The sequence below is a fragment of the Dendrobates tinctorius genome, unplaced genomic scaffold (assembly GCF_039654945.1).
Source record: "Dendrobates tinctorius isolate UK_male_01 unplaced genomic scaffold, ASM3965494v1 ptg000156l, whole genome shotgun sequence".
NCBI classification, from domain to species: Eukaryota; Metazoa; Chordata; class Amphibia; order Anura; family Dendrobatidae; genus Dendrobates; species Dendrobates tinctorius.
In genome coordinates, this window is record NW_027361823.1 from 32,055,884 (window position 1) to 32,077,137 (window position 21,254).

The 21,254-nt window shown below is 39.5% G+C and overlaps 2 protein-coding genes across 2 annotated transcripts; both read left to right on the top strand.

The window, feature by feature from the left end:
- The first annotated feature begins 2,751 nt into the window (after positions 1-2,751).
- Positions 2,752-3,699, top strand: LOC141051235 (taste receptor type 2 member 39-like). Its single transcript, XM_073548106.1, has one exon. It carries the CDS (start codon positions 2,752-2,754, stop codon positions 3,697-3,699), a length of 948 nt encoding a protein of 315 aa, XP_073404207.1.
- Positions 3,700-15,575: 11,876 nt separating this feature from the next.
- On the top strand, positions 15,576-16,253 carry LOC141051236 (taste receptor type 2 member 40-like). The gene has a single exon (XM_073548107.1). It carries the CDS (start codon positions 15,576-15,578, stop codon positions 16,251-16,253), a length of 678 nt encoding a protein of 225 aa, XP_073404208.1.
- The last annotated feature ends 5,001 nt before the right edge of the window (positions 16,254-21,254 follow it).

The following is a 21,254-nucleotide window of genomic DNA, read 5'->3' on the forward strand; positions in this document are numbered from 1 at the left end:
TTCTAAGTGTAAAGATTGAGTCACCGTCTCCCCTTTACATCTGGTTACAGGTGTGAGTTTCATATTGTCCACAACTGTTATTTGCCACAGGTGAGTTTGAATGAGCATAACATGCTTGAAACAAAGTTGATACCCTCAATTTTGGAAAGATGGCTAGAATTTTGTATTGCCCATTTTAGGGGTTGAGTGTGAAATTATGTCCAATTTGCTTTTTTTTCTCTGTTTTTTGTTCGTGTTCTTCCAATGCACACAAATAAAATAAACATATGTATGACAAAACATAATAAACATCTGTAATTGCAATGATTTTATGGGAGAAATACTTCATTTTCTGGAACAATATCAAGGGTCTCAACATTTTCGGCCATGAATATATATATATTCATGACATAGTCCTCAAGATGAAAGCAGCACACCAAAAGATTTCCAGTCAAAGTGCTATTTATTAACCCATCTGGCTAGTTGCCCATACAGCGACGTTTCGGTCCTGGGAGTTGTGGACCTTCCTCAAGTCAGCAAGGCTTGAGAAAGGTCCATAACTCCCAGGACCGAAACAACGCTGTATGGGCAACTAGCCAGATGGGCTAATAAATAGCACTTTGTCTGGAATTCTTTTGGTGTGCTGCTTTCATCTTGAGGACTATTTTTGAGGTTTGGTATATGCCTGGATGGCTTGCACCCGCATTGTCTGTTCATTTTTGTGCTGCTTTTTCCCTTTCTACATATATTCATGACATATATATATTGACATATATATACACACAGATATATATGACATATATGTATATATATTATATATTTATTACATAAATATATATAATTGCCTTAAATTGTCTGTCCTCCGCTTCCGTTTGGATGTCCCCAAATCCCACAATCCACTGCGCCGCACCGGAAGTACGCCGACCGCCATTTTGGAACACCCAAGTAAGTGATGCCGCTCTGATACAGGATGCAGCTGCGATCCCGAACGCTGCTGCGATCTTGACCGTCGCTCCGATCCAGGCCGCCGCTGGGATCCCAACTGCCGCTGGGATCCCAGCTGCCGCTCGGATCCAGGCTGCTGCTGTGATCCCGAATGCCGCTGCAATCTCGACCGCCGCTGGGATCCCGGCCGCTGCTTGGAACCCGGATGCCGCTCGGATCCCAGCTGCCGCTCAGATCCAGGCCACTGCTGCAATCACAAGGATGTGAAAGAGGTGTAATGAGGGGGTATAACGAGAGGGGTGTAATGAAGGGGGTATAATGAGAGGGTGTAATGAGGGGGTGTAATGAGAGGGTGTAATGAGGGGGGAGTAATGAGAGGGATGCCGCCGGACCCCCGCCAGGACCCACCGCCTGACTACACGTGCCGGATCCCACCACTGCCTGCCCACCCACCTCCGTGCAGTCACAGCTGGCAGGAAAGACCGCGGCTTGAGGCCTGTGCTGGAGATTGGGTGCGGCCACTCTCTGGTGGCGCCGCACACCATCTCCAGCACAGGCCGCAAAACACCATCTTTCCTGCCGGTTGTGACTGCATGGAAGTGGGTGGGCCGCCATCCCCAGCACCACAAAGATGCCCCCATCGTGATGTTACTGCTCTCCTTATATGCACTGAATGCACAATGAAATGAATAAAAAATAATAATAATAATAATAATGTACAAGCCATCCCACCACGTCACGGCAACCCTTGTGGGACAGTCCTACTCTAGTATTTAAAACCTTTTCACTTGCCAAGTGACGTGAATGTGAACAAGGATTGAGGGGCTGACCCACTAGTAAAAGCATAGGCCAGACTGGATGGCTTGTACATTATTTTGATCAAAATTATGTTTACTAAATACCCTTATTATTATTATTATTATTATTATTATTATTACCTTTATGCATTATTTGCAGTTTATTTTTTACTTTTTATTTCAGGATATTTGTGCTTTTTGCTTTTTGTTTTCTCTGGTTAATGGTCATGTGTTAATATACACCTACATTGTGCATACACATTAATTTACTTTCTCAGTTCAGACTCCAGTTTTTTTTATTCACTTCATTGTGCATTCAGTGCATATAAGGGTGTGACCGCCCTCTTTCTGAGCTGGGAAAGCCATCCAGTCTGGCCTATGCTTTTACTAGTGGGTCAGTCCCTCAATCCTTGTTCACATTCACGTCACTTGGCAAGTGAAAAGGTTTTAAATACTAGAGTATATAAAACGTACAAAATACAGACATTTAAAGTCATTTTCATAGATATACATGTGTGACTTTGAAAATAAGAAATCCCAAACACACTAAATGAGGTTAACATAGATAGATATTAGAAATACAGAAACTTTGCATATGTCAAAATGGGAAATTTGGTTACTTTGCAAGCATTTCCATGTGCTATGTTGTGTGCAGCTTTCTATGGTAATGTGCATTTACAATGCTGGATCAAAAATAGGTTGTGGGTAAAATAATTACCTTGTATAAGAAACCACATATACATTACATGCAGGAAGTAAACACTGAATTTATCTGTCACTTATACAGCATTTGCCTAGTTTTAATTTCTCATTTACTTTTTACAAAAGGCAAAAAAAAACATTCCATTTGTGGGCAATTCTCAATTTATCTGCATTTTGCCATCACCGAGAGCTGAACAAAGTATGACCGTCCATGCAAAATGGGTATGTATAGTTAAGTAGGAAAACCTAGTGTACAGGTCAATGTTTGCCATTGTTATTCATGAAAGGAGAGAATATTATTCAGAAGCCAAATTGCAGTCAATCCAACATGTCTTTTATTGAACCCACTTGGGCTTTTGGAATCTATGTCTTCTTTCTAGTGACTGGCGTATCAGGAAATCTTTTCATCCTAACAGTTCATTTTCTAAACTGGTTAAAGACCAGTGATTGTAATCCATCCATGCTAATAATCAACAGCATTGCCCTTATCAATATTGTGGGTCAAGCAGCAATTACAACTGATAGGGTCACTCTCTATATGTCTGTGAAGTTCTACATGCAAGACTGGGTGTCGAAGCTTTTTGTGGTCATACTGTCGTCATTGGCGTTCTCAAGTCTTTGGAGTTCCACCTGCCTTTGCTTCTATTACTGCACTAAGATTGCCAATTTCAACTGGTCTTTCTTCTACAAGCTCAAGGCAAAGGCCCCTTTATATGTTCCTTGGCTGCTCATTATTTCTATCGCTGCATCTTGGTCCGTTGGAGTATCAGCCTACTTGGATCTAGACATGGACATTGAGCCTGTGACTGGTCTTACAGCTGGAAATCTAACTTTAACATTATCTTACAATCTTAGAAGCAGATGCAAATGTCTGTTCCAGATTTACATGCTGTTTGCTGCCATTGCTTTTACTGTAATATTTCTCACTGCTGGAGCCATTGTCACCTCTTTGTGTAAGCACATGATACGGATGAAGAAAAGCAATGAAGCGTCTGGAAATTCAAGAATTAATTCTCATTTATCAGCAGCTAAAACAGTAACTTATCTGCTTCTTTTGTATGTAATATTTTATGGGTCCCTGAGCTCATTATTTAATGGGGTAGAGGAAGACAGCAACTTTATATTTTTTTTTTCCTATATTGTAGTTTCTGCTTTTCCAACATTTAACTCAATTATTTTGATAATGGGAAATCGAAAGTTGTCATACAGCCTGAAGAAGCTCTCATGTATTAGACCTCATGCTGCTAATACTGAAGTCACTGTAACCACACACTAGAGGGTTTTAGTTATGCTGACCCACTATTATGAGTTAAACTACATTCGTATTGTCTCTCTACCTGTCATTATAGAACTATAAATCATTTGTGATCTGTCTTGTTATTTCTGTAACAAATAAACATTTCTTTTGTTTGTCGTGCTTATGTTTAATTATGCATTATTCCACGAGATGAGTGGTCATTGGAAGGTGAGTTTAAGTTTATTTGTGAGCCCTGCACGCTCTTCTTATAGATAGACTTTATAAGACATTCATAGACAGTTAATGTATGCTATGTGTGAACCGAGTCAATATATTGTATACAACATTTGGAATTTTGAACAAATTCATTATTTGTCCCGTTACTCAATAAATCGAATTTGTGGCTCTCTGGCTGTTGCAAAATCACACCTGTAGTTTTACATCAGCTAAGGATCGTAATTATTCCTCCAGAGATAACTGAGCGCAATATTCGGCACTCCCATTAAAATCAGTGGCATAGAGGTGCTATATTCACACAGACCACTTCAGAGCTGCAGGTCTCAGAATCGATGGGGGTCCCTGTGGTAGGACCCCAAATGATTGGTCCAACCACTGGGACCCCCCCCATAATTTCTAAATTTGTTATAACTCTTTTAAGACACATCAACACATATAAGTAATACTGAAACTTGTGGTTGGAGACAGCTGAAGAACTTATCGCAACTTATCGCAAGCAGAAAATTATATCTCTGGACTGTTGAAGATACAGTGGGTACAAAAAGTATTCAGACCGTTTTAAATTTTTCACTCTTTGCTTTATTGCAACTATTTGGTAAATTCAAAAAAGTTCATTTTTTTTCTCATTAATGTACGCTCTGCACCCCATGTTGACTGAAAAAAACAGAAATGTAGAAATTTTTGCAAATTTATTAAAAAAGGAAAACCGAAATATCACATGGCCATAAGTATTCAGACGCTTTGCTCAGTATTGAATAGTACTGTTTTGAGTTAGTACAGCCATGAGTCTTCTTGAGAATGATCCAAAAAGTTTGTCACACCTGGATTTGGGGATCCTCTGCCATTCTTCCTTGCAGATCCTCTCCAGCTCCGTCAGGTTGGATGGTGAACGTTGATGGACAGCCATTTTCAGATCTCTCCAAAGATGTTCAGTTGGGTTTAGGTCAGGGCTCTGGCTGGGCCAGTCAAGAATGGTCACAGAGTTGTTCTGAAGCCACTCCTTTGTTATGTTAGCTGTTATGAATGAGTCACCGAAGAGGAAAAAACAAAAAGCAAGCTAAGCCCAGAAAACCGGAGAGGTTGGTAACTAGCGGATTGCAGACCCCTGATCCTATTCACAACAACTAGCAGCAGCCGTGGAGCATGCCTACGGTGGTCCTAGACCCCTCGTCATGGCCGGAGAACTAAATAAGCCTAAAGAAAGAAAGGGAAAATCTAAACTGCCCCAGAGCAGACTCCAAAGCAATAGACAGCCCCCAACATGTATTGTCAGTGAAACAAGATGAAAACACAGACACAGGTAGAAAGATAGGCTGAGCAAACGATGGGGCCCTCGCTAACTAGAAAGGACAGGAAAGAAAAGCTGCTGTCTGCAATCACGCAAAAAACCCTGCCAAAAAGAATGTCCAACACGTCTGATAGAAAAAGGCCCTGAAGTCGCTAGACTTCAAATCACTATATCAGCACTCAGGTATATTCTGAAGACAGAGCAAAAGAGATCAACTGATCAGAGACAAAATGGGGATTCAGCCCAGTCTCAGCCAGGGCTGGCTGAACACAAAAACTAAGTAAACCAGACAAAAACTCATATGAACAATAGCAGAGAAAACTTAGCTTTAGGAAGGCAGGAACCAAACTGAAAACCAGGAGCCACAGTCAGGAAAAATCACCAGCAAGAAACTAGGGAGTCGGCTGCCTTAAATCCAATCAGAAACTCCTGATGTCCAATCGCAGTCCTCTTCATCAGGTGGCCGGTCTCTGCCATTTAGATCAGCTTCATTACCTCCCTTCACCAACAGAGGGAGTCCAGATAGAGAACTCACTACTCCTCTGTCAGCACAGCCAGCTCCATAACCCTCACCAGAAGCCAGAGGCAAACCCGAAAATGAGCTCACAACAGTTAGCTGTGTGCATAGGGTCATTGTCTAGTGGGAAGGTGAACCTTCGGCCAAGTCTGAGGTCCAGAGCACTCTAGAAGAGGTTTTCATCGAGGATATCTCTGTACTTGGCCGCCATTCATGTTTCCTTCAATTGCAACCAGTTATCCTGTCCCTGCAGCTGAAAAACACCCCCATAGCAAGATGCTGCCACTACCATGTTTGACTGTTGGGATTGTATTGGGCAGGTGATGAGCAGTGCCTGGTTTTCTCCACACATACCACTTAGAATTATCACCAAAAAGTTCTACCTTTGTTTCATCAGACCAGAGAATCTTATTTCTCATAGTCTGGGAGTCCTTCATGTGTTTTTTAGCAAACTCTGTGCTGGCTTTCATATGTCTGGCACTGAGGAGAGGCTTCCGTCGGGTCACTCTGCCATAAAGGCCTGATTGGTGGAGGGCTGCAGTGATAGTTGGCTTTGTGAAACTTTCTCCCATCTCCCTACTGTATCTCTGGAGCTCAGCCACAGTGATCTTGGGGTTCTTCTTTACCTCTCTCACCAAGGCTCTTCTCCCACGATTGCTCAGTTTGGCTGGATGGCCAGGTCTAGGAAGACTTCTGGTGGTCCCAAACTTCTTCCATTTAAGGATTATTGAGGCCACTGTGCTCTTAGGAACCTTGAGTACTGCAGAAATTCTTTTGTAACCTTGGCCAGATTTTTGCCTTGCCACAATTCTATCTCTGAGCTCCTTGGCCAGTTCCTTTGACCTTATGATTCTCATTTGGTATGACATGCACTGTGAGCTGTGAGGTCTTATATAGACAGATGTGTGCCTTTACAAATCAAGTTCTATCAGTTTTAATTAAACCCAGCTGGACTCTAATGAAGGAGTAGAACCATCTCAAGGAGGATCACAAGGAAATGGACAGCATGTAACTTAAATATGAGGGTCTGAGCAAAGGGTCTGAATACTTATGACCATGTGAAATTTCAGTTTTTCTTTTTTAATAAATTTGCAAAAATTTCAACATTTCTGTTTTTTTTCAATCAAGATGGGGTACAAAGTGTACATTAATGAGAAAAAAATAAAAAAATGAACTTTTTTGAATTTACAAAATGGATGCAATGAAACAAAGAGTGAAAAATTTAAAGAGGTGTGAATAATTTCTGTACCCAGTGTAACTGAGTGCAGTGATCAGCTTGATCGAACACTGTTCTAAAGACACAAATAACTCCATGACCCCTGGTCTTGGGATCGATGGGGGTCTCAATGGTTGTCTGGACCCCCATAGAAGTTATAAATAGTAGATGGGGATAACTTCTAAACTTGGTATAACTCCTTTAAGGTATAGCAACACATATATGTAATGCTATCAATTGTAGTTGGAGACTGCTGAAGAACTAATTGCAAGCAGAGAATTATTTCTGAAAAACCTTTATATATTACGCCCCATCAAACACAGATAACTATGGGCTTCAACCGTCCCATATACAGCAGGTCAGTCCTGGTTTTGGGTCTCTGCCTTGCTGTCCCATGCATTTATTGAATGTCCCCCAATGTGTTTGAGTAATTGCCAATATGACCCACTTGCACCTTGCCAGGCCTCTCTGGTAAGGACGGACATACCATTGGTGCAACCTGTGAGGAGGCCCTTTTTCACCTCCAAACTGACATCTGTCAGTTTGAAAATCTTGCTTAAATGTGCAGCATTTTGCCTCCCTGCCTAGTGAAGTGAAGCTGAGTGTAAGGTCCTCAGCTTCATCAGGGCACTGCACATGTCCGCGGAAGCAGCAGTGATGCCAGGTTCATCCATGCACAGAGGTGTTCCACAAAGTCACCAGCCAACTTAAGGCTAGTTTTACAGCCCTCTAAACCAGCAATGAAACTCACAACCCACTGTGATCTCACTGTGAACTCAGAACAATGTGATCACACCAATGTTTGGTAATTCTATCTTTCTGTTACATATGAAAAACAGATAAATAGAATTCTTGCCCAAAAGGCATCAGTTCCATAACTGATTAAAAAAAAACAAGGAAGCTCGATAACCAAAAAGAAATGTTCTGTTTTATAATCCTCCCCAAAAAAGTTCTGCATGAAGACTTTTTTTTTAATAAAAACTGACATAAAACGTAAAAAAAGACAGACCCCAAAATAATTAGTGGGGCCTCTAATTCCATTTACATTACTTATGCAACAGATTAATTTGAGCATGGATTTTATTTGTCTTTTCCTAAAATGGAACAGACACAAACAATTGCCAAATGCTGCTATGACCCCATCCTAATATATACAGTGGCATGTAACAATTTGGTCACCCATGGTTAAAATTACTGTTATTGTGAACAGTTGAGAAAGTTGAGGATGAAATGACTAGTGATGGGCGAATCCAAACAGTAAAGGTTGAGGTCTGTACCGAACACCTACTATTCTGGCACAGACCCCGAACATGGACTTCTACAGGAAGTCTGTGTTACTGTTTGAGTTCATCACCCCGAAAATCGGTTGTTCCTCATGCTGTCATCTGCATGACAGTGTAGGGAGATGGACCAGGCCAGTAATATCCCCGCCAATACATCTGGCAGTGCTTCTCTCGGTAACATCCCTAGTAATACATCTGGCAGTGCTTCTCTCGTTTCGGGGTCGGAACTATTGGGGCTGACACGCTGGTGGCCAGGAGGGAGACTTTCTGACCAGGACAGAACTAGGCAACTGACTGCAGGAGGCGGGTCAGAGATAAAAGGCTATCAGTGCGAGAAGATGGGGTCTTTGGTGGGAAGGCAGCGTGCACAGCATGGGAAGTTTTGCTCACTCTCCGCAGCATGACATCAGAAAGCCAGGCCATTTTGCTTACTGCCATCCCAGATGCCAACAGACGGCGAGCAGCCTATGAATGTGGGCTTGCTTACCTCCCAGATAGAATTGACGTCCCATACTGCACCCCTGACTGTTGGCGGAGCGGGCTTCAGGCCTGACCAGGGGGACCACGTGGGGTCAGACAGTATACTCTCAACCTCTATCGCTGAACTTTATCGATACAAAGAGGCCCCGCGGGCATCTTTCTCCGCCGACACCTTGTTCTAGGACTGTGAAGCTACGTATAGGAGAGTCAGGATTAAAAAATTAAAAAAGGAAAATGGGTTGATGCAAAAGTTTGGGCACCCTTGGAGAATTGTGTGCTCAGATAACTTTTATTAAGGTTTAAGACCGTAATTAGCCTGTTAGGGTTCTGGCTTGTTCACTATCATCGTTCATAAAGGCCATGTGATGCAAATTTCCAAACTTTATCAAAACACAGCCTCCTCTAACTTTGTGCCAAAAAATAGCCACTACGGGTTCTCCTGTGCAGATGCCTAGCACTCTGAAAATAAAAATGGTGGAGGCCCACAAAGCAGGAGAAGGCTTTAAGAAGGTAGCAATGCATTTTCAAGTTGCCCTTTCCTCAGTTCGAAATGTAATTAGAAATGGCAGATAACAGGAACTGTGAAGGTCAAGATAAGATCTGGAAGACCAAATAAAATTTTAGTGAGAGCTACTCGTAGGATTGCTAGAGAGGCAAATCACAACCCATGCTTGACAGCATACTTCAGAAAGATTTTTCTATTGTACAGAAATGCCTGCACAAATATGGCCTTCATGGAAGAGTTATCAGAAGAAAACCTCTCCTGAACCTCATTATAAATTTCAGCATCAGAAGCATGCAAAAGAACATCTAAACAAGTCTGATGCATTTTGCAAACAAGACCTGTGGACCAATAAGGTTAAAATAGAACTCTTTGGCCACAATGATCAAAGGTATGTATGGAGAAAAAAAGGCACAGAATTTTGCATGGGGGTGGATCAATCACGCTTTGTGGTTGTGTTGCAGTCAATGGCAAGGGGAATATTTCACAAGTAGAGGGAAGAATGGATTCAATTAAATTTCAACAAATTCTTGATGCAGACATAACATCATCTGTCAAAAAGCTGAAGTTGAAAAGAGGATGGCTTTTACAAATGGATAATGATCCTAAACACCAATCAAAATCCACAATAGACTACCTCAAAATGCACAAGGTTTTACAATGACCCTCACAGTCCCCTGATCTGAACATCATTGAAAATCTGTGGCTAGAACTCAAAATAGCAGTGCATGCAAGACGACCCAGGAATCTTATAGAACTGAAAGACATTTCCAAGTAAAATCCCTCAAACAAGAATTGAAAGACTCTTGGCTGGCTACAAAAGGCATTTACTAGCTGTGATACTTGCAACAGGGGGTGTTACTAGGTACAAACCATGCAGAGTGCCAAAACTATATATATATATATATATATATATATATATATATACGGTGTGTATATATATATATATATATATATATATATATATATATATATATATATACACCGTATATACACTCACTGGCCACTTTATTAGGTACACCTGTCCAACTGTGTGTTAAGACTTAATTTCTAATTAGCCAATCACATGACGGCAACTCAGTGCATTTAGGCATGTAGACATGGTCAAGACAATCTCCTGCATTTCAAACCGAGCATCAGTATGGGGAAGAAAGGTGATTTGAGTGCCTTTGAACGTGGCATGATTGTTGGTGCCAGAAGGGCTGGTCTGAGAATTTCAGAAACTGCTGATCTACTGGGATTTTCACGCACAACCATCTCTAGGGTTTACAGAGAATGGTCCGAAAAAGAAAAAAAAACCAGTGAGCGGCAGTTCTGTGGCCGGAAATGCCTTGTTGATGCCAGAGGTCAGAGGAGAATGGGCAGACTGGTTCGAGCTGATAGAAAGGCAACAGTGACTCAAATTGCCACCCGTTACAACCAAGGTAGGCAGAAGAGCATCTCTGAACGCACAGTGCGTCGAACTTTGAGGCAGATGGGCTACAGCAGCAGAAGACCACACTGGGTACCACTCCTCTCAGCTAAGAACAGGAAACTGAGGCTACAATTTGCACAAGCTCATCGAAATTGGACAGTAGAAGATTGGAAAAACGTTGCCTGGTCTGATGAGTCTCGATTTCTGCTGCGACATTCGGATGGTAGGGTCAGAATTTGGCGTATACAACATGAAAGTATGGATCCATCCTGCCTTGTATCAACGGTTCAGGCTGGTGGTGGTGGTGTCATGGTGTGGGGAATTTTTTCTTGGCACTCTTTGGGCCCCTTGGTACCAATTGAGCATCGTTGCAACGCCACAGCCTACCTGAGTATTGTTGCTGACCATGTCCATCCCTTTATGACCACAATGTACCCAACATCTGATGGCTACTTTCAGCAGGATAATGCGCCATGTCATAAAGCTCGAATCATCTCAGATTGGTTTCTTGAACATGACAATGAGTTCACTGTACTCAAATGGCCTCCTCAGTCACCAGATCTCAATCCAATAGAGCATCTTTGGGATGAGGTGGAACGGGAGATTCGCATCAGGGATGTGCAGCCGACAAATCTGCGCCAACTGTGTGATGCCATCATGTCAATATGGTCCAAAATCTCTGAGGAATGCTTCCAGCACCTTGTTGAATCTCTGCCACGAAGAATTGAGGCAGTTCTGAAGGCAAAAGGGGGTCCAACCCCTTACTAGCATGGTGTACCTAATAAAGTGGCCAGTGAGTGTATATATATATATATATATATATATATATATATATATATACACTGTATATATAAATTATATATATTTTATATATTGGCCTAAAATACAAGAGAAATGTGTCGTCTTCAACTTTAGACCTTTTAGAGATCGTTTCATAATTTGCTTAACTGTTCACAATAACATGTGTAAAGTAATGAACCAATCAATCAGAACCAAACAACAACTTATGACATACCTTTTCAAGCTTACTAGGAAGACCAGCAGTGTGCGGCTTGCAAAATCCTGGGTGCAACACCTGAAATGATCAGAGTTGTACAAAGTCCAGGCCAAAGAGAAAAAAATGGGTAGCACTATGTGATGCAGTAAAACAATTGTTTTTTTATGCAATACAAGTAGTACATGGATGCAGCAGAGGACGACGGCCGTTTCTTGTCGATCAGGCTATTATAGACACAATGCCTTCCTCACCACATCTCTGTAACAACAATTAAAAACAATTATTCTTTCATTTAAAACCAACAATCCAAAAAAAAAAAATTATTTTTTTTTGCAAAAAAACTGACATGACAATATTAAAAATTCTGAGGGTAGGTGCAACGGTCAGTAAACGTTGCAGGTTGGATGCTATGTGCTTGCGCAGCGTCTAACCTGAAGCGTCCAGATGCTACAGCATAGTGGATGGGATTTCACCCTCGGAGATGGACATGTGGCGCGTCGTTCTAGACCGAAGCAGGTCAAATTATCTAGCTAGTCTCTGCAAGATAAATTTCACCGGTTCAATGAACACAGAGAAATCACCTGTGTACAATAGCCAGCAGCGCTTTGGATACAGCAGACATGTGCTGCGTTCAAAGCACTGCCAATTACTGAACATCTGCACATACCCTGAAGGGTTCACAAACTTTTTTGCACCTCTGTACCTTTAAGCTATACAATTTAATTCTACTGAGCGTAGAAACTGAATTTTTACTATGCCTATTTACTATCTGGTTAATAATTATGACATTTCACTGGTTAAATCATTTATTGACAGTATAAAACATCTATAGAGGGGTCTCCACAAAGTTTTTTTAATAGTTTTTTCAGCAAAGATGTCAAAAAATGTTCACATTTTAGTGCTTTGCTGAATGATGATTTTCTTAATACAGTACCTTGTTTGCTTTCTGTAAGAAGTTCATGGCTGATACATAGATCTGTAGTTCTGCATTTCAATGTTCACAATGTTCATTGTGGTGTAGGAGACAAGAACAATCCTGTAATAGAAAATGTACCCAAATTTGATTAATACGGTCTTCATGAATTACACTGCACAACAAATTTCAGGGAAGTTCTTGTCCCCTGAGAAAACTTTATTGTATCTTATAGATTTTGATATGCTGAACATGAATATGTGCTCCAAAAGTCTGTATCACATAACTTTTTTAGGAAACAGCAGTTTATAGTCTACATTATGATATCCGAGACACTACATACATGTGCATCGATGTCAGTAGCAAAAGCAATTATTCAAAAGCGCTTTGCAGAAGACTTTCATTTATAATCCATGTCAGATGCTTCTCAAATAAGATTCCAGCAATAGTCAGCCAGCATTGACGTACTCTACTTTCCCGGGGTACCTTTTCTCCATCAGCGCAATGTCTTGGTGAAACCTTTCACCATGTTCATCACTAATGGCACCAAGATTGGCTGGAAAAAAGTCCAAGTGAGAATGTAAAAAATGCATTTTTAGTGACATATTGCATTTCATCAAATGCTATGCTGTGAGCATGTTGTCCTCGAGTTGTTCAAAGTGAGGTGCCCTGCTGTTGCCAAGGAAGTTGAAGGTCACATCTTTAAACACTCTCCATGCCCCTTGTTCTGCACCTTACAAAAGACCATCAAAGCTACAGTCATTCATTATATCTCTGATCTGTGAGCCAGTAAAAATACCTTCTTTAATCTTTGCATCACTTATTCTTGGAAATTTCTGACACAAGTAAGAAAAGGCTTCCGATTGTTTGTTTACTGCTTTTAAAAATTTCTTCATAAGCCCAAGTTTAATATGCAAAGGAGGGAGAAATATCTTTTCTGGATCAACGAGAGGATTATGTTTAACATTCATCTGTCCAGCAACCAGGTTTTCGCGGAGTGGCCTGTCCTTTCTGAAATAGTGCATTTCTTGTGCACGACTGTCCCACTCTCAAATAAAACAACAATACTTGGTATATCCAAGCTGCAGTCCAAGAAGAAGTGCAACAACTTTTAGATCACCACATATGTTCCAGTTATAATTTCTATAATTAAGGTGGGTCAACAGTAACTCCATATTCTCATAAGTTTCTTTCATGTGTAAGGAATGTCCAATAGGTATAGAAGGATAGATATTTCCGTTGTGTAGTAAAACAGCCTTCAGACTTAAAACTGACAAGTCAATGAACAGTCGCCATTCCTTCGCGTCATGTTTGCATGCAAGAGTACCAAACAACCCCAAGACATTGTTGCAAAAGGTAAACTGTCGACATGGTTGAAAAATTGATTAAGGTCTTCTTGACGACTGCGAAAAACAGAAGCTCTTGTTCCTGGTAATAAGAGATTCCATTCTTTTAGCCTTGATCCCAATAATTCTGCCAGCCTCTTTGACAATTTCAAATCTCTGACCAAGTCACTCAGATCAGCTTGACTGAACAGATGTGGATTAGATGTAAAAGGCTCAAAGTCTGGGTCTGCAGCAGTTTCATTTTCCACCGACATTGTTAGTTCATCTTCATCATCCTCCATTGTCCATACTTTGAGCGGCTTTGGAACACAAAGACTTTCATCGTGTGGCACTGGTCTTATGGCTGAAGGAAGATTAGGATATTCTATTGATTTCTTGTTCTTTGCTGAATATCCTGTTACATTTGTAAGGCAGAAGTAGCAATCTGTTACATGATCTCTCTGCTCTCTCCATATTATTGGGACAGCGAACGGCATTAAAGGTTGTGATCCATTCAGCCATGCTCTAAGTATGTCAGTATTGTCTTTTGATTCCTCCCCTGCCCAAGAGATGTTGTATGCTCCGTACACCGTCAGCCGAATGATTCAATATGCCTGCGCGGAATTTGCATGAAAAGTGCTTGCATATGTGTAGATAAGCAATTTATGTTATTTCAGTGAAAAATTCACAATATACTTCAATAAAATTATTTGAAAAGAAAAATTCAGAATATACTGTTTCACAAAAAGTTCATATATGAGTTTTTAGAATTATAACAGAATATTATAATGTTTCATACCATTTCTCAAAAACTTTACGTGATAGGAAAAATCGGAAGTTATTTCTGAAATCAGTATGAAAAAAATCCATCAGGAACACTCAAAATTGTCCGAGGGACAAAACCTTGATAGCACAGTGTTATCAACAGTAATTATTACTAATATAATTTTTTTTAGTTTACTTGCCCTTATGCAACATAACATATATTTGCCATTTTGCCACATGCAATAAGAGATATAGAATGAAAGCCTCAGGATTTGTACATGTCACTTTAAAGTGAAGAATGTGCAGCTGCCAAATCAATTGTGTATATTTGCAAATATTTTCATACCATGTGTTGTACTGTGGAACAATGAACAGATATAACATTGGCTTCATTTGAATGCTTTCATTTGCGTTCCTGACACCAATATTTAATCTTAAAGCTAGCTTACAATAAGATATAAACAGTCAATATCTTAAGATCAGAATTTCCCTTGAAGTTACGGATTTCAAAAACTTTCCAGCCAGAAAAACAAAAAGAGCTGAAAGCACAGAAGCCTTAAATACGGAATTTCATTTATTTCAGGATGAAAGGGATTTCACCCAAGCGCACTGATATAAAACATGAAGAGGTCAGTATTCTGGAAAAATAATTACTAAGACTAAACCTATTTTTGACTGACTTTTTTGAGCTTTCTGAAATATTTATCAAGGTCCAGCATGTTTTATGTTATGACTATTTCAGTAGTTTTTCATGTCGTTTTTCTTGTTACTGGATCTACTGGAAGTTTATTTATACTAACAGTGCAAATTTCAGACTGGCTGAAAACCCATCAACTGGGCCCAATTGACTTAATCATTGTCACCATTGGCTTTATAAACTTACTATTCCAAGGAGCTTTTGTCTTTAATGCAATCTGCTCTGTTTTCTTTGTGGAATTTTATATTGAGGTCCAAATAGTCAACTCATTGGTTGTTATTATGAATTATTTGGCATTTTCCTGCCTATGGTGCTCCACTACTCTGTGCTTCTGCTATTATGTGAAGATCATCAATCTCAATGGGACAATATTCTACAAGTTGAAAGCAAAACTTCCAGTCATTGTTCCCTGGCTACTCATTTTCTCCAATGTCATATCATGGATTGCCGGATTGCCAGCCTACTGGGACATTTATAGACAAAGTCAATTTTCCACTGATAATTCTACAAATGTACCATTAACTTATCAGCTGAATTTTAAGAGCAGATGCAGCTGTATTTTTCATATATACATGGGGATATCTTCCGTGGCTTTCATAATCATCTTCTTCACTGCTGGCTCCATCATCAAATCTCTTCTTAAGCACATGGCACAAATCAAGAAAAACAATCAAGGTCTGGGACATGCAAGATTATCAGCTCATGTATCGGCTGCCAAAACTGTGACTTCTCTTCTTCTAATTTACCTAATATTATATGGAAGTCTGAATGCTATATTTAATGAAGCAAAAGATATACAGAGTGCAATATTTATTGTTTCTTTTCTTGTGGCTTCTAGTTTTCCAACAGCAAATGCAGTTATTTTGATTTTTGGAAATAGAAAGCTATCAAAGAGAGTGAAGTATATCTTGGGTAAAAACTCAAGTACAGGAAATACTAGTGTATCTGTCTCTACATAAAAGATCTTTGAGAGTTGTACTTATGACTAGTAACTTATATTAGGAAGTATTTATATTTTATTTAGTATATCGAATGTAGAAGTTGTACTGTAGAAAACATTTTTGTAATTAGGTTAGAAAATAATTTTGATAAGACTGTTAGGAGACTGATAAATTTTACAACAGCCCATTAATCCATATTTCCAAGAGCCCATAAACTTTATTTTCTCCAATTTTCTCCAATGTGGACAACAGTATATAGCTATTTTGAATGCTAATTCTGTAAAGATTATCAAGCTTGAAGGACATCCTTCCACAAGATAAAATCTAATCTTCCAACATTGGTATTGGATGACATTTCTCTCTGTAGGTATTTGGATGTAGGGCTAATAACATTTATTTCTATAAATTTAGGGGTAATATTGTCTGACTTTTCCAAATGAACATGTTCTTCAGACACCTGAAGAAGGCTGGTCAAAGCCAAAACGTGTTGTTGATTTAATATGTTGTTCATCATTTTTGTTCATTCTTGATGAACATTTGGAAATTCATTGTTTGGAAGCACAGAACACTTGGGTTTTGTATCTTGGATCACACTCTGCTGGAATCCCTCCTGAAGGATAACACAACAGCATATCAGGTTGGCTGCACCCTGACTTACACGCTATCTAGACAGGAGTGAGACTTCTCTCATTTTTTGCCCTATTGATCCCATAGTTACTGCGTTGAGAAAGTGCCACCTTTTCACTCTCTCCCGCAAAGATAATTCATACTATGCAAATGAACCTGTTGTTGTCTGATTTGGCTTTTAGTATTGTTTAAAAAGTGATCGCAAACAAATCAGAGGCAGTTATTACATGTCAATTTAATACTAATCTTTAAATTGTATATTTTCTAATTTGTTTTTACAACAATTAAAGTAATTATTGTCTAATATTCTCTTAGAATTATTATGTGTGCATTGATCATATGTATGACCTGCTTTTCATAGTAGTTCACAGTAAACTACTATCAATGTTCCTTTAACACAGCACAGACACAGGTGTTATGTCAATTCCTTGGAGTCACTAATGATTGAATAGCGGCAAAAACATAAAATCTTGAAAATGGCTAATCTTTTCAAAATGTTTGATACATTTTGGAGTTTTTACAAAAAAACACAAAGAGCACAATTCATCATTTGTAATTTTCTCTTATTGTATTTTGCCTTGGGGATTGTTGCAGTTCTTTTGAGCCAAAATTCTTCAAAATGATGCACACGGATCGATGAATTTTGTGCAAAATCAAACATGCTGTTTAGTTTTGACTTTTATCATATTTACGCCTTTTTAGAGACAAAAGTTGCATGAACCATTAAAATGTCACACGCATCATTTCCACAAAAATTTCTTGTGTACAAAAAAAAATCACTCCAGGAGTAGTATATTTGCTAAAAATGTTTATGATTTTTAAAAAAGTTGCAATTGATCAATCGGTCGCACGCATCTGGAACACAAAAAACACAGCTACAATGGTGGACATGAAAAATACATATTAAGTAGAATAAAAAAGCTGCAAATTAATTGAAGAATTTGGCGCAAATATAATTCTGGCTTAAAACACCAAAAATAGGACAAAAAAGTTCAAGGGCCCCAAATGTATCGACCAACAATTGCTACTAAAGTTAAATATATTATAACAGCATTAAACAATTATTCGCACCACATGTCAGATTTAAAAAATGGAGCAAAAAAATGGTAAAACATGCTGTGGCAGCAAGGACTTAAAGGGCTTGTCCTATTAAAACAACTCCTGTCTATATACACTATTGGTATAGTTGTTGCAAATTGATTTGCAGGACACAGTCTACTGGCCACGTCAGTAATCTTTGACCTTCTGATAGGAACTCTGAGAACTTCTTCCTACCAGGGTTGTCCTTTTTTTTTCTGGACTGCTTATCAAGAAATCATGGACAGACAATATTTTTTACGGACACATTGGAAAACCTTAATAAATTGTTATGATTATAAGTGACACATGTCTATAGATCAAAATTCTAATATGAAGAAAGCAGTTGCTTTCACTGTAAACTGTAAAATGATGATAGTGAAAATAATATGTATGCTTCTTCAGCCTGAAAAAGTCACAGACACCTGTTTTTTTTTTTCGGGCAGGGAAAGTGCCGTATTTCAGACTGTACAGTAATTTCTGGACAATTTGCAACCCAGCCTCCCACCACCTGACATCTGTAACTCTTCTTTTGATTAGCTAGGTTGGCTAATCAAAGGAGGAGTCGGGGATGCCGTCAGGTAAGAGGCGGTTCTCAGAGATTCCATCTAGAGGCCACAGATTTTTTTTAACCAATAATTTTTTATTAAATTTTCAGAAAATTTTTGAACGCACAAAGTGTCAAACAAAACCCATAAACACATACCATAAATACAATAGGTACCTGTACACATTCTAAGTATACTCATTAAAATATGAATTCTTCACCATTCCACAGTATCATCACGGGAATTCCCAGGTTAAAACATGATGACATAATCCCAATAATGTAAGTTTCATATGGCCAAATAAGGTTTTACATAAGGTTTTACATCTTCACTGGAAAGGTTCTGACCTCTGGCTATCCAGCCATGGATCCCATATACCCTGAATTCTCTATTTGGCTAAGATGGAATGAGCCAACGCTAATTCATATTGGCAATGTATATTAACTTTCTCAATCACCTCTTTTATGGATGGCAAACTTATCCCCCTCCACCTAGCCGCCAGAGCTAACCTGACTACAATCAAAATATGCGAGAAAAACCCTCTAAGCACCTGCGGTAATTTATCTATGCCAATATGTAAGATTCCCATATTGGACTCCAAAATCAACTTTACCCCAAGGACCTCTTGTATTAGGTCACCAATATCTACTCAAAATTGAGCAATAATCAGACATGGCCACCACATATGACCCAGTGTCCCCCTTTGCCCACAACCTCTCCAACACACCTGAGATTGGTTAGGACCAAAATGAGCTAACTGCGCCAGACATTGGTACCACCTTAAGTGCACTTTTTTAACTGTTCCAGGTGATTTAGGCATGATGATACTCTTTGCACCTCTCTTAAACCCTCCCTCAATGTCTCCGGGTCAAGGGATATGCCTAGCTCCCCCTCCCACCGAATCATATATGATAATTTAGTATCAATAGCTGGTGAATTCAAAGCACTATATAGGATGGAAATTCCCCAAGGTCCCAACTCCGGTCTGTGGTCCAAAGGGAGTCTTAAAAAACGGCAACTCTGGTGATGTGTGGATCAGATGACTAATTTGCAAATACTGATAAAATAGGCTTCATATATCTGGATGTTTTGAGGACAGCTGGTCAAAGGGCAGGAGGTTCAGAGCATCAAGTTCTGAAGAGTTTCAACCCCTGCATTGATCCAGTTATGCAGACCAAAGTAAGGGATATGCTGCTCAAGAGCTTTCAAAGACACATCTGTGAGGGGGATTTTTAATAACTTCAAGGCTATTTGTAACATAGTAACATAGTTATTAAGGTTCAAGGAAGACTTTAAGTCCACCTAGTTCAACCCATATCCTATCCTAACCTGCCCTAACATGTTGATCCAGAGGAAGGCAAAAAAAAACATGTGGCAATCAGTAGGCTTCACATTGGGGAAAAAAATTCCTTCCCGACTCCACATATGGCAATCAGACTAGCTCCCTGGGGACTATTGTCCCCAATAGTCTATAGTAACCACCATCATCAGAAGGGGTGAGGTAAATTAAGTTTTCTTAATCGTCTCACTTTATAGTGTAAGATGTGTTGATCCCCTACAAGCATAAAATGCTTCAATCTGTAGCCATTTATGAGCATTATCCATTAACCACCAATCTCTTGCCCCAACAAGGACTGCCACCCTATGGTAAGCAAGCAAGTTAGGGACTCCCATTCCTCCTGTATCATATGAGTAATACATCAACTTTCTAGCTACCCTCGATCTTTTATGAGCCCAAATAAAATGACTAGCCTTTTTTTGAAAAGATGAGAGAAATCTAATATGAACTCTGACTGGAATACACCTATAATAATATAAAATCTTAGGGAGCACCATCATTTTAAAAATATTGATCCTGGCTTTCCAGGATGCTGGAATAGATTGAAATTCATCTAATTCTAACTTGGTCTCTTTCAGGAGGTTGGAGAAGTTTCTCTCTATAAGCTGTTTAGAGTGTGAAAGACCTATACCTAAATACGGGATCCCTTCATCCACCCATTTAAAAGGGAACTTACATTCCAATAATCCTTGAGTCATGGACGGAACCAAAAGAGGAAAAATTAATGATTTAGTGGCATTAAGTTTATAGTGCGATACTTTAGCGAATTCCTCTATGACAATAGCAGGAAAGGAAAGGATGATTCTATATCGGTGCACGAGATAATTACATCATCCGCATATAGTCCAATTTTACGAATTATCTGCCCAACTTTAATATCCGCTATATTCGGAGAAACTCGTACTTTTTCAGCTAATGGCTGCATGCACAAAGCGAAGATGATGGGAGGCAAGGGGCAAACCTGACATGTTCTGTTAGTTATTGCAAATGAGTTTGACAAAAATCCCAACGGCAATACCATAGATTTGGGGTTGGAATACATGGCACAGATCGCTGACAATATAGGGCCCACCAAGCCAAATTTCGTCAAAACACTCCTATGATATCCCAAGTGCACAGTGTCAAAGGCTATTTCAGCATCCAAAGACAGGAATGCACTGGGGAGTCCACAGAGCTCTGCCACTTTGTTTAAGTTAATCATTCTGCGAGTCCCATCTTTTGTTTCTCGACCCGCCACATAACCAACATGAACGGGGGAAAATAATGTGGGAATAATGTGATATAATCTTAGAGCTAATATTTTAGAGAAAATTTTTACATCGCAATTTAGAAGTGCAATAGGCCTAAAGTTGCTAGGACACGTTTGGAGATTTCCCTGGTTTTGGCAGAGTAGTGATCGTTAGAGTTGAGCGACTTTTGTTTTTTTAG

What these genes read in the sequence shown, in the direction of transcription:
- LOC141051236 (XM_073548107.1), top strand. Translation starts at nt 15,576, where the DNA reads ATGAATTATTTGGCATTTTCCTGCCTATGGTGCTCCACTACTCTGTGC.
- LOC141051235 (XM_073548106.1), top strand. Translation starts at nt 2,752, where the DNA reads ATGTCTTTTATTGAACCCACTTGGGCTTTTGGAATCTATGTCTTCTTT.